Here is a 12,545-nt window from a genome sequence, read left to right as displayed (position 1 = left end):
GCATCCTATTGCCATCTCTGCGTACACTTTCAGGCATCCTGTTCCCATCCCTGCGTACAAACCCAGGCATCCTGTTCCCATCTCTGCGTACACACTCAGACATCCTGTTCCCATCTCTGCGTACACACTCAGGCATCCTGTTCCCATCTCTGCGTACAAACCCAGGCATCCTGTTCCCATCTCTGCGTACAAACCCAGGCATCCTGTTCCCATCTCTGTGTACAAACTCAGGCATCCTGTTCCCATCTCTGCATACAAACCCAGGCATCTTTTTCCCATCTCTGTGTACAAACTCAGGCATCCTGTTCCCATCTCTGCGTACACACTCAGGCATCCTGTTCCCATCTCTGCGTACAAACCCAGGCATCCTGTTCCCATCTCTGCGTACAAACCCAGGCATCCTCTTCCCATCTCTGTGTACAAACCCAGGCATCCTTTTCCCATCTCTGCGTACAATCCCAGGCATCCTGTTCCCGTCTCGGCGTACACACTCAGGCATCCTGTTCCCAAATCTGCATACAAACCCAGGCATCCAGTTCCCATCTCTGCGTACATACCCAGGCATCCTGTTCCCATCTCTGCGTACACACTCAGGCATCCTGTTCCCATCTCTATGTACACACTCAGGCATCCTGTTCCCTTCTCTGCGTACACACTCAGGCATCCTGTTCCCAAATCTGCATACAAACCCAGGCATCCTGTTCCCATCTCTGCGTACAAACCCAGGCATCCTGTTCCCATCTCTGCGTACACACTCAGGCATCCTGTTCCCATATCTGCGTACTAACCCAGGCATCCTGTTCCCATCTCTGTGTACAAACCCAGGCATCCTGTTCCCATCTCTGCATACAAACCCAGGCATCCTGTTCCCATCTCTGCGTACAAACCCAGGCATCCTGTTCCCATCTCTGCGTACACACTCAGGCATCCCTTTCCCATCCCTGCGTTCAAACCCAGGCATCCTGTTCCCATCCCTGCGTTCAAACCCAGGCATCCTGTTCCCATCCCTGCGTTCAAACCCAGGCACCCTGTTCCCATCCCTGCGTTCAAACCCAGGCATCCTGTTCCCATCTCTGCGTACACACTCAGGCATCCCTTTCCCATCCCTGCGTTCAAACCCAGGCATCCTGTTCCCATCCCTGCGTACACACTCAGGCATCCTGTTCCCAAATCTGCATACAAACCCAGGCATCCTGTTCCCATCTCTGCGTACACACTCAGGCATCCTGTTCCCTTCCCTGCATCCACACTCAGGCATCCCTTTCCCATCCCTGCGTTCAAATCCAGGCATCCTGTTCCCATCTCTGCGTTCAAACCCAGGCATCCTGTTCTCATCTCTGCAAACAAACCCAGGCATCCTATTTCCATCTCTGCGTACAAACCCAGGCATCCTGTTCCCATCTCTGCGTACAGACCCAGGCATACTGTTCTCATCTCTGCAAACAAACCCAGGCATCCTATTTCCATCTCTGCGTACAAACCCAGGCATCCTGTTCCCATCTCTGCGTACAGACCCAGGCATACTGTTCTCATCTCTGCAAACAAACCCAGGCATCCTATTTCCATCTCTGCGTACAAACCCAGGCATCCTATTCCCATCTCTGCGTACACACTCAGGATTCCTGTTCCCATCCCTGCGTGCAAACCCAGGCATCCTGTTCCCATCTCTGCGTACAAACCCAGGCATCCTGTTCCCATCTCTGCGTACAAACCCAGGCATCCTGTTCCCATCTCTGCGTACAAACCAAGGCATCCTGTTCCCATCTCTGCGTACAAACCCAGGCATCCTGTTCCCATCACTGCGTGCACTTTCAGGCATCCTGTTCCCATCTCTGCGTACACACTCAGGCATCCTGTTCCCATGTCTGCGTACACACTCAGGCATCCTGTTCCCATCTCTGCGTACACATTCAGGCATCCTGTTCCCATGTCTGCGTACACTCTCAGGCATCCTGTTCCCATCTCTGCGTACACACTCAGGCATCCTGTTCCCATCTCTGCGTACACATTCAGGCATCCTGTTCCCATCTCTGCGTACACACTCAGGCATCCTGTTCCCATCTCTGCGTACAAACCCAGGCATCCTATTCCCATCTCTGTGTACACACCCAGGCATCCTGTTCCCATCTCTGTGTACAAACCCAGGCATCCTGTTCCCATCTCTGTGTACAAACCCAGGCATCCTGTTCCCGTCTCTGCGTACACACTCAGGCATCCTGTTCCCATATCTGCGTACAAACCCAGGCATCCTGTTCCCATCTCTTTGTCCAAACCCAGGCATCCTGTTCCCATCTCTGCATACAGACCCAGGCATCCTGTTCCCATCTCTGCGTACACACTCAGGCATCCTGTTCCCATCTCTGCGTACACACTCAGGCATCCTGTTCCCATATCTGCGTACAAACCCAGGCATCCTGTTCCCATCTCTGTGTACAAACCCAGGCATCCTTTTCCCATCTCTGCGTACAATCCCAGGCATCCTGTTCCCGTCTCGGCGTACACACTCAGGCATCCCTTTCCCATCCCTGCGTTCAAACCCAGGCATCCTGTTCCCATCTCTGCGTACACACTCAGGCATCCCTTTCCCATCCCTGCGTTCAAACCCAGGCATCCTGTTCCCGTCTCTGCGTATACACTCAGGTATCCTGTTCCCAAATCTGCATACAAACCCAGGCATCCAGTGCCCATCCCTGCGTACACACTCAGGCATCCTGTTCCCATCTCTGCGTACAAACCCAGGCATCCTGTTCCCATCTCTGCGTACACACTCAGGCATCCTGTTCTCATCTCTGCATTCAAACACAGGCATCCTATTGCCATCTCTGCGTACACTTTCAGGCATCCTGTTCCCATCCCTGCGTACAAACCCAGGCATCCTGTTCCCATCTCTGCGTACACACTCAGACATCCTGTTCCCATCTCTGCGTACACACTCAGGCATCCTGTTCCCATCTCTGCGTACAAACCCAGGCATCCTGTTCCCATCTCTGCGTACAAACCCAGGCATCCTGTTCCCATCTCTGTGTACAAACTCAGGCATCCTGTTCCCATCTCTGCATACAAACCCAGGCATCTTTTTCCCATCTCTGTGTACAAACTCAGGCATCCTGTTCCCATCTCTGCGTACACACTCAGGCATCCTGTTCCCATCTCTGCGTACAAACCCAGGCATCCTGTTCCCATCTCTGCGTACAAACCCAGGCATCCTCTTCCCATCTCTGTGTACAAACCCAGGCATCCTTTTCCCATCTCTGCGTACAATCCCAGGCATCCTGTTCCCGTCTCGGCGTACACACTCAGGCATCCTGTTCCCAAATCTGCATACAAACCCAGGCATCCAGTTCCCATCTCTGCGTACATACCCAGGCATCCTGTTCCCATCTCTGCGTACACACTCAGGCATCCTGTTCCCATCTCTATGTACACACTCAGGCATCCTGTTCCCTTCTCTGCGTACACACTCAGGCATCCTGTTCCCAAATCTGCATACAAACCCAGGCATCCTGTTCCCATCTCTGCGTACAAACCCAGGCATCCTGTTCCCATCTCTGCGTACACACTCAGGCATCCTGTTCCCATATCTGCGTACAAACCCAGGCATCCTGTTCCCATCTCTGTGTACAAACCCAGGCATCCTGTTCCCATCTCTGCATACAAACCCAGGCATCCTGTTCCCATCTCTGCGTACAAACCCAGGCATCCTGTTCCCATCTCTGCGTACACACTCAGGCATCCCTTTCCCATCCCTGCGTTCAAACCCAGGCATCCTGTTCCCATCCCTGCGTTCAAACCCAGGCATCCTGTTCCCATCCCTGCGTTCAAACCCAGGCACCCTGTTCCCATCCCTGCGTTCAAACCCAGGCATCCTGTTCCCATCTCTGCGTACACACTCAGGCATCCCTTTCCCATCCCTGCGTTCAAACCCAGGCATCCTGTTCCCATCCCTGCGTACACACTCAGGCATCCTGTTCCCAAATCTGCATACAAACCCAGGCATCCTGTTCCCATCTCTGCGTACACACTCAGGCATCCTGTTCCCTTCCCTGCATCCACACTCAGGCATCCCTTTCCCATCTCTGCGTACAAACCCAGGCATCCTGTTCCCATCTCTGCGTACACACTCAGGCATCCTGTTCCCTTCCCTACGTACACACTCAGGCATCCCTTTCCCATCCCTGCGTTCAAACCCAGGCATCCTATTCCCATCTCTGCGTACACACTCAGGCATCCCTTTCCCATCCCTGCGTTCAAACCCAGGCATCCTGTTCCCATCCCTGCGTTCAAACCCAGGCATCCTGTTCCGATCTCTGCGTACACACTCAGGCATCCCTTTCCCATCCCTGCGTTCAAACCCAGGCATCCTGTTCCCATCTCTGCGAACAATCCCAGGCTTCCTGTTCCCATCTCTGCGTGCACACTCAGGCATCCTGTTCCCAAATCTGCGTACATACCCAGGCATCCTGTTCCCATCTCTGCATACACACTCAGGCATCCTGTTCCCATCTCTGCGTACACACTCAGGCATCCTGTTCCCAAATCTGCATACAAACCCAGGCATCCCGTTCCCATCTCTGCGTACATGCCCAGGCATCCTGTTCCCATCTTTGCGTACACACTCAGGCATCCTGTTCCCATCTCTGCGTACAAACCCAGGCATCCTGTTCCCATCTCTGCGTACAAACCCAGGCATCCTGTTCCCATCTCTGTGTACAAACCCAGGCATCCTGTTCCCATCTCTGCGTACACACTCAGGCATCCTGTTCCCATCTCTGCGTACAAACCCAGGCATCCTGTTCCCATCTCTGCGTACACACTCAGGCATCCTGTTCCCATCTCTGCGTACACATTCAGGCATCCTGTTCCCATGTCTGCGTACACTCTCAGGCATCCTGTTCCCATCTCTGCGCACACATTCAGGCATCCTGTTCCCATGTCTGCGTACACACTCAGGCATCCTGTTCCCATCTCTGCGTACAAACACTGGATCGTGAACCACATTCATTCCTTCAAGAGCCACGTAACAGTGTCGCAACCCAGGAACCATTCATGGTCTCTTTCCACGCTTTAGGTACCTGATTAGGGAAGCATATTGCATCGGACTATGTGAACAGTAGGAGGCCATTCAGCCCCTCTAACCTGTTACACCATTCCATTATATCATGGCTGATCTGTATCTCAATTCTTGGTTTGTTTTTGTAACCTTAATATCCTTGCCTGAGAAAAATCTAGCACTCTCAGTTTTGAAAATGTTATTGAAATAGCCTCAACAGTTTTTTGTGGAGAGATTTGCAGATTTCCATTACTCTTTGTCTGAAGAAGTGTTTCCTGACATCATTCCTGAATCGCCTAACTCGAATTTTAAGATAATGCCCCTTTGTTTTGGACTCCCCACCATAGGAAATAGTTTCTTTCAATCTACCCTATCAAATTCATTAATCATCTTAAACATCTCAATTGGATCACCTCTGAATTTTCTATATTCAAAGGAATACAAGTCTAGTCTATGCAACCTTTCCTCATAATTTAATTATTTTAACCCCATAATTTTCCTAGATGCTAGGATTCCCAAAATCCCAGGGTGGGACCACAGCCCTTAAAGGGAATTTCCTCCTCCACACCATTTGGGAAGTTCATAGCGGGAGGCTTAGTTCCATGTTGAATATTAGGCCGACCCTGGAAGATCAGGATGGAATGTGTCTGGCAGGCTTCCAGGAGGAGAGGATGTAGGAGAGAATCATCGGTGTATGTCTCAAAAGCAACCCTTTCGCTAAGTACAGTGTTAGAATCAGGTGAGGAGGTGGGGGAGTGGGGGGGGTGGGGGGGGCGGGCGTTGAATGGCTCCCCTCTTCCTTCTCCTTGTTTGACTGCAACAGGTTTATTTATTCTTTTTGAAAAGTATCTACTTGCCAATTCAGTGAGTGTTTAACTGTTTACACGCTTTATTAATCTTAAAGTGATCCAAGTAAAATAATAAAATATGCTCTGACTTTCATACACACACTATGTTCACACACACTCACAAATAGATTACAGAGTTGACAGATTGGTCATACTAGAGTCCAAGGAAATAAAAGGGGTACACAGACTGTGCAAGTTGGTGACTCGGCTGGTTTCAGGCTGAACTCGGTGGTCTTATGGCTTCCCCTCGGTAACGATGCATCCGATTTAAAGATCTAGGCAGCTGATTTGGCTGTTCTCCTACAGACAGTAGTGCGGGGGTGATTTCCTTCAAGGAGTCTCTGTCTGCAGCAGGGGCGTCCCTGGGTGGTCATAGTCAGCAAACAGGGTTCAAAGCTTGCAAACTGGGTTGGAGAGAGAGGGAGGAAGGAGGGACCCCACTCGAGTCTTCTCTCGTCAGCACCTCAGCTGCTTGTTCACTTACTGTAGAGAAAGTTGACGCTTAAACACACGAAGGGTGGGCCTGTCTCATGACCATCACCCAGTGATTCTAACATGGTCGTTACTAGTATATTTCCCCTTGTAACTTAATCAGTTCATGTCTGGGAATCCCTGTCTCACAGCTAGTTCACATTGTTCAAGTGATTGGGTTTAAGGCATTCCCGTTATAGTTTGATGAGTTCATGTATGGGGAACCCCCCCTCTTGGCTAGAGTCCCATTGTTCATGTGATTAGGTTTAATGGTTCATCTCCACCAATTGAATACCTCAGGTGATTGCCTTGATGCCTTACCAATGGGGACAGGATATTTGTTTCACTCGTATTCCCCAGTTTATTGTCCTTGATGTGTCTTTGCAGACATGGTGTTTCCATCTCAATGGGTTGGAATGTGGAAGGGACAGTGATGCAAATTGGGGTAGCCATCTTTAGCTGCAACTTCAAGTCACCGTTAGTCTCTGTTTTTTAAAAATTCAATTCTGGTTTCCAGCTGGTAGATTAAAAATCATCATTTGACATAAAGCACGTTTTTGTGACAACAGGTTGAAGAAAAACACTGAAAGGAAGTTCTACTTTTGTTGCAAGTGAGTTGGAATCTTCCTGTAACTTGCAAAATTGATTCCAGTAAATGGACCAATGCCCATATTTACCATTTTCTTTTGGAAAAAATGGAGATAAAAATAGAAAATTCACACTTGCTAGTGTTGTGTGGATAATACATTGTAGTCTTAGTGTTGCAGCTGGTAGTGAATACCTTCCTGTCCTACTGTCAAAATGCTACAACTTCTATCCAATTTTGTCTGCGATGGTCACACCGCAGGTAAAGGCTGCTCAGGCAGAAAGGGAATGGGTGACAGCCAGGCAGAGTAGAAGAACTAGGCAGGTAGTGCAGGAGACCCCTGGATCCATCTCCCTATCTAACAGATTTTCCGCTTTGGATACTGTTGGGGGAGATAGCTTCTCAGGGGAATGCAGCAAGGGCGAAGTCTGTGGCACCACGGGTGACTCAGCTGCACAGGAGGGGAGGAAAAGGAGTGGGAGAGCTATAGTGATAGGGGATTCTATCGTAAAGGGTACAGATAGGCATTTCCGAGGCCGCAAACGTGACTCCAGGATGGTATGCTGCCTCCCTGGTGCTAGGGTCAAGGATGTCATGGAGCGACTGCGGGACATTCTGAAGGGGGAGGGTGAACAGTCAGAGGTCATGGTACACATTGGTACCAACGACATAGGTAGAAAGAGGGATGTGGTCCTGCAACAAGAATTTAGGGAGCTAGGTAGCAGATTAAAAAACAGGCCCTCAAAAGTTGTAATCTCTGGATTACTCCCAGTGCCACGTGCTAGTGAGTGTAGGAATAGGAGGATAGAGCAGATGAATGCGTGGCTGAGGAGATGGTGCAGGAGGGAGGGCTTTAGTTTCCTGGATCACTGGGTCTGTTTCTGGCGAAGGTGGGACCTGTACAAATTGGACGGGTTGCACCTGAACTGGAACGGGACCAACATCTTTTCTGGGAGGTTTGCTGGTGCTGTTGTGGGGGATTTAAACTAATTTGGCAGGGGGATGAGATACGGAGTGGAGGTAAAGTAGGGGGTGATGCACAGTCATATATAGGGCGGCGCAGTGGTTAGCACTACAGCCTCACAGCTCCAGCGACCTGGGTTCGATTCTGGGTACTGCCTGTGCGGAGTTGCGAGTTCTCCGTGACCGCGTGGGTTTCCTCCGGGTGCTCCGGTTTCCTCCCACAGCCAAAGACTTGCAGTTTGATAGGTAAATTGGCCATTGTAAATTGCCCTTAGTGTAGGTAGGTGGTAGGGGAATTGAGCGAAGGTGGGGAGATGGTCGGAATAGAGGATTAATGTACGATTAGTATAAAATGGGTGGTTGATGGTCGTCACAGACTTGGTGGACCAAAGGGCCTGTTTCAGTGCTGTATCTCTAAAATAAAAAAAATAAATAAAAACTGTTCCTAAGATGTAGAAATATGAAGCTCATGAAGCAAAAGTCCTTGAGCCCAAATGTAGAGACGGGAAAATTTACATCAGGGAAGGAAGAAGAAAAGCCCTCCAATCATCACTGTCAACAAACTCACCGTATATCTTAAATGCATAGCATGCCTTCAGATCACGTGGGGCCATCTCACTTAGCACAGAGAACATATCCAGAAAGTCATCCAAGGTCATGTTCCCCTCGCTGTCTTCGGAGAATACCTCTGCAATCCTCTGGCGGAAAGGATTGTCCTGCAGTTAGAGAACAGTGCCTAGAGTGATATAATACACTAAATAGGGTTGAACATGCCAATAGGCTTGTAGTGAGAGACAGGATGCAAATTTTGAGCTAGTACAGAGCAACACAGTGTGACCTATTGGTTCAATCATTGCTGGGGGCAATCCATCAGCTCACATTCAGGCTCGGGAAAGTGGATTCTGATTAATTTGGTTGTGTTGTGCAGAAGGTATCAAACTGGTTTGGTGCAGAGAAATTAAAGGAGTTCAAGTTTTTTTTTGTTCAGTTAGGTTTTGGGGTTCAGGCTGTTTCAGTTTTGTCGGGTTTTGGGGGTTCCGGGTGTTTTGGATGTGTTGGTTTTTTGGGGTTCAGGGTGTTTGGTTCTGTTGGGTTTGGGGGTTCCGGGTGTTTTGGATGTGTTGGTTTTTTGGGGTTCAGGGTGTTTGGTTCTGTTGGGTTTGGGGGTTCCGGGTGTTTTGGATGTGCCTTGTATTGGGATTCAGGGTATTTTGGGGGTGTTGTTTTTTGTGGTTCAGGATCTTTCTGGTTCTGTTGGGTTTTGGGGTTCAGGATGCTTGTGTTATGTTTTGGGTGTCCAAGGAGTTTTTGGTTGTGTTGGGTTTGGGGCTCAGGGTGTTCTCGTTGTGTGTTCTTTTGGGGTTCACCGTGTTTTGGATATGTTGGGTTTTTGGGGTTCAGGGTGTTTTGGGTGTGATGGCTTTGGGGGTTCATGGCATTTTGGGTGTGTTGTGTTTTGGGGTTAGGGGTGTTTAATGTGTTTTTGTTTTTTGAGGAGTTCAGGGCGTTTTGGTTTGTGATTTTTTTGGGGCATTCACTTGATGTAACTTCAATAAATTAGCTAATGAGTTGATAAATGGGAAACCCTTCTGATGAACACAGCTCACACCGTGACCAGTAAATGAACCGTTAATGATATTCTGCTCAGTTTCCATCTCTGGGAAGACAGAGGCTGTGTTTCATTTTCAAGCATGTCTCCTGCTCTCTGATGGTATCAGGTTGCTGGAAAAATCCTCAATGACTCCTGTCAATTAGTACTAGCTGAATTATTTAGCGTGGACCAGTGAGAGTGCTCTTGGCACAAGCTGTAGTTTCCTGCGCCCTGGATACCTTCAGTTCAGGCATGCTGCTGATCAGCTCATAGGGAATCTTCACATCGGGATTGTTCTTGTAATTGAGTGGTACCAGCTGTGGAGCCAGGTCTCGATAACGGTGGAACAATCTGGAATGAGAGAGAAAATGCTCAACGTTTTATTAAAGGACCTAAAAAAGAGTTTGGTTGAAGCCCTTTCATTGGCTTCTCACACGAGGATTCCAAACAGTGAAGGCTCTTTTGCTATTTTAGCACTGATCTTTACAAATGGATGTATCGAAGCTGGCGAGAGCACCACAAGGCACTGCTAATTATTCCAAAACAGGTGACTGGTGAGAGCAGCTTGGAGCCTTTCTATAGACGCAGCTTTATAGAGAATACCTGGTCCTAGTCAGCTAATCTCACAATACAGATCAACAGCTCTGAGTGTGGATTTGCAATAACTTGTGCTTTTGGCTTGGACTGTTCATTATTCTGTCATTAACACTCTCTCGGCACTAATGTTTTGTCTTTCAGCACACTTTCTTTTCCTTTGCCCCATGACCTCCTTGTCAGTTAATCTCTCTGGCCCTCTGTTCTGTCACACACCTTTCCATTTGTTCTCTTTCACCACCCCCCCCCCCCCCCCCCCACCCCCACCCTTTTTTAAAAACCTATTACAGTTCTAACCTTTGCCAGTTCTGATGAAAGGTCACGGACCTGAAACGTTAACTCTGGTTCTCTCTCCATAAATGCTGTTAGACCTGCTGAGTACTTCCAGCACTTTTTGTTTTTATTTCCTCCATCATCATCCCTAGGTTTGTCCTGTCTCACTGGAAGGCCAGACCCACCAGGAGGCAGCACAATGGGGTACAGTCAGGAGGGAGTTGCCCTGGGAGTCCTCAACATTGACTCTGAACCCCATGAAGTCTCATGGCATCAGGTCAATCATGGGCAAGGAAACCTGCTGCTGATTACCACCTACCGCCCTCCCTCAGTTGATGATTCAGTACTCCACCATGTTGAAGAGCACTTGGAAGAAGCACTGAGGGTGGCAAGGGCACAAAATATACTCTGGGTGGGGGACTTCAATGTCCATCACCAAGAGTGGCTCAGTAGCACCACTACTGACCGAGCTGGCCGAGTCCTAAAGGACATAACTGCCAGACTGGGCCTGCGGCAGGTGGTGAGGGAACCTACAAGAGGAAAAAACCTGCTTGACCTCGTCCTCACCAATCTACCTGTTGCAGAAGCATCTGTCCATAACAATATTTGTAGGAGTGACCACCACGCAGTCCTTGTGAAGACAAAGACCCAAATTCACACTGAGGGTACCCACCATTGTGTTGTGTGGCACTATCACCGTGCTAAATGGGATCGATTTTGAACAGATCTAGCAACTCAAAACTGGGCATCCATGAGGCACTGTGGGCCATCAGCAGCAGAATTGTACTCAACCACAATCTGTAATCTCATGGCCTGACATTTCTTTCACTCTACCATTACCATCAAGCCAGGAGACCAACCCTGGTTCAATGAGGAGTGTAGGAGGGTCTGGCAGGAACAGCACCAGATATATCTAAAAATGAGAGGCCAACCTGGTGAAGTTACAATACAGGACTACATGCATGCTAAACAGTGGATGTGATAGACAGAGCTAAGCGATCCCACAACCAAGGGATCAGATCTAACCTCTGCAGTCCTGCCACATCCAGTTGTGAAAGGTGGTGAGCAATTAAACAACTAATTGGAGGAGGAGGGTCCACAAATATCTCCATCCTCAATGATGGGGGAGCCCAGAGCATCAGTGCAAAAGACAAGGCTGAAGCATTTGCAACAATCTTCAGCCAGAAGTGCCGAGTGGATGATCCATCTCCATCTCCTCCTGAGGTCCCCAGCATCACAGATGCCAGTCTTCAGCCAATTCGATTCACTCCACCTGATTTCAAGAAATGGCTGAAGGCGCTGGATACAACAAAGGCTATGGGCCCTGACAACATGTGCTTGTGCTCCAGAATGAGCTGTGCCCCTAGCCAAGCTGTTCCAGTAGAGCTACAACACTGGCATCTACCCAGCAAGGTGGAAAATTGCCCATGTATGTCCTGTACACAAAAAGCAGGTCAAATGCAATCTGCCCAATTACTGCCCCATCAGTCTACTCTCAATCATCAGTAAAGTGATGGAAGGTGTCGTTGACTGTGCTTTCAAGCGGCACTTGCTCAGCAATAACCTGCTCAGTGATGCTCAGTTTGGGTACAGCCAGGGTCACTCAGCTCCAGACCTCATTACAGCCTTGGTCCAAACATGGACAAAAGAGCTGAATTCAGGAAGTGAGGTGAGAGTGACTGCTCTTGGCATCATCAAGGCAGCATTTGGCCAAGTGTGACATCAAGGAGCCCTAGCTAAACTGGAGTCAATGGGAATCAGGGGGAGAACTCCCCATTTGTTGGAGTCATACCTAACACAAAGGAAATGGTTGTGGTTGTTGGAGGCCAAATATCAAGTCCCAGGACATCACTGCAGGAGTTCCTGATCACTGATGATTGCTGATGAATATTCAGCACCATTTGCGACTCCTCAGATACTGAAGGCCTGGACTGATAAATTTACAAGAAAATGCCGATGAGACATGGTCAGACTTTGATAGATTTTGGAAAACAGATGGTCATTCCATGAAGGACTTTAATGAATTATATAAAAGATTGACAAAATTCAATTTGGGGATCCCTGGATCAGTTGTTCTTCTAACTGTAGTCCCAAAGGACCAGAGGCATCTCTCCCCGTTAGAGAGAAACAGTTGGTGATGTATAGCTTGAGGGCCACCACTCCTCAAGC

General features: G+C 49.0%; 1 protein-coding gene across 1 annotated transcript in view; it reads right to left on the bottom strand.

Moving 5' to 3' along the window:
* The window catches only part of LOC137351483 (calcium and integrin-binding family member 3-like), a 54,515-nt gene extending 42,238 nt beyond the window's left edge, over positions 1–12,277 (bottom strand). Inside the window, exons 1-3 of the mRNA XM_068015931.1 lie at positions 12,174–12,277; positions 9,749–9,860; positions 8,487–8,634 (exon numbers count right to left, since the gene is read on the bottom strand). Coding sequence (XP_067872032.1) covers positions 8,487–8,634; positions 9,749–9,860; positions 12,174–12,277 — 364 coding nt within the window. The remainder of the gene's footprint in view (positions 1–8,486; positions 8,635–9,748; positions 9,861–12,173) is intronic.
* Positions 12,278–12,545: the final 268 nt, after the last annotated feature.

This window comes from Heterodontus francisci, chromosome 36 (assembly GCF_036365525.1).
Source record: "Heterodontus francisci isolate sHetFra1 chromosome 36, sHetFra1.hap1, whole genome shotgun sequence".
Classification (NCBI taxonomy): Eukaryota; Metazoa; Chordata; class Chondrichthyes; order Heterodontiformes; family Heterodontidae; genus Heterodontus; species Heterodontus francisci.
Note: the sequence above shows the minus strand (reverse complement) of the source record. Positions and strands in the feature narration are given on the sequence as shown.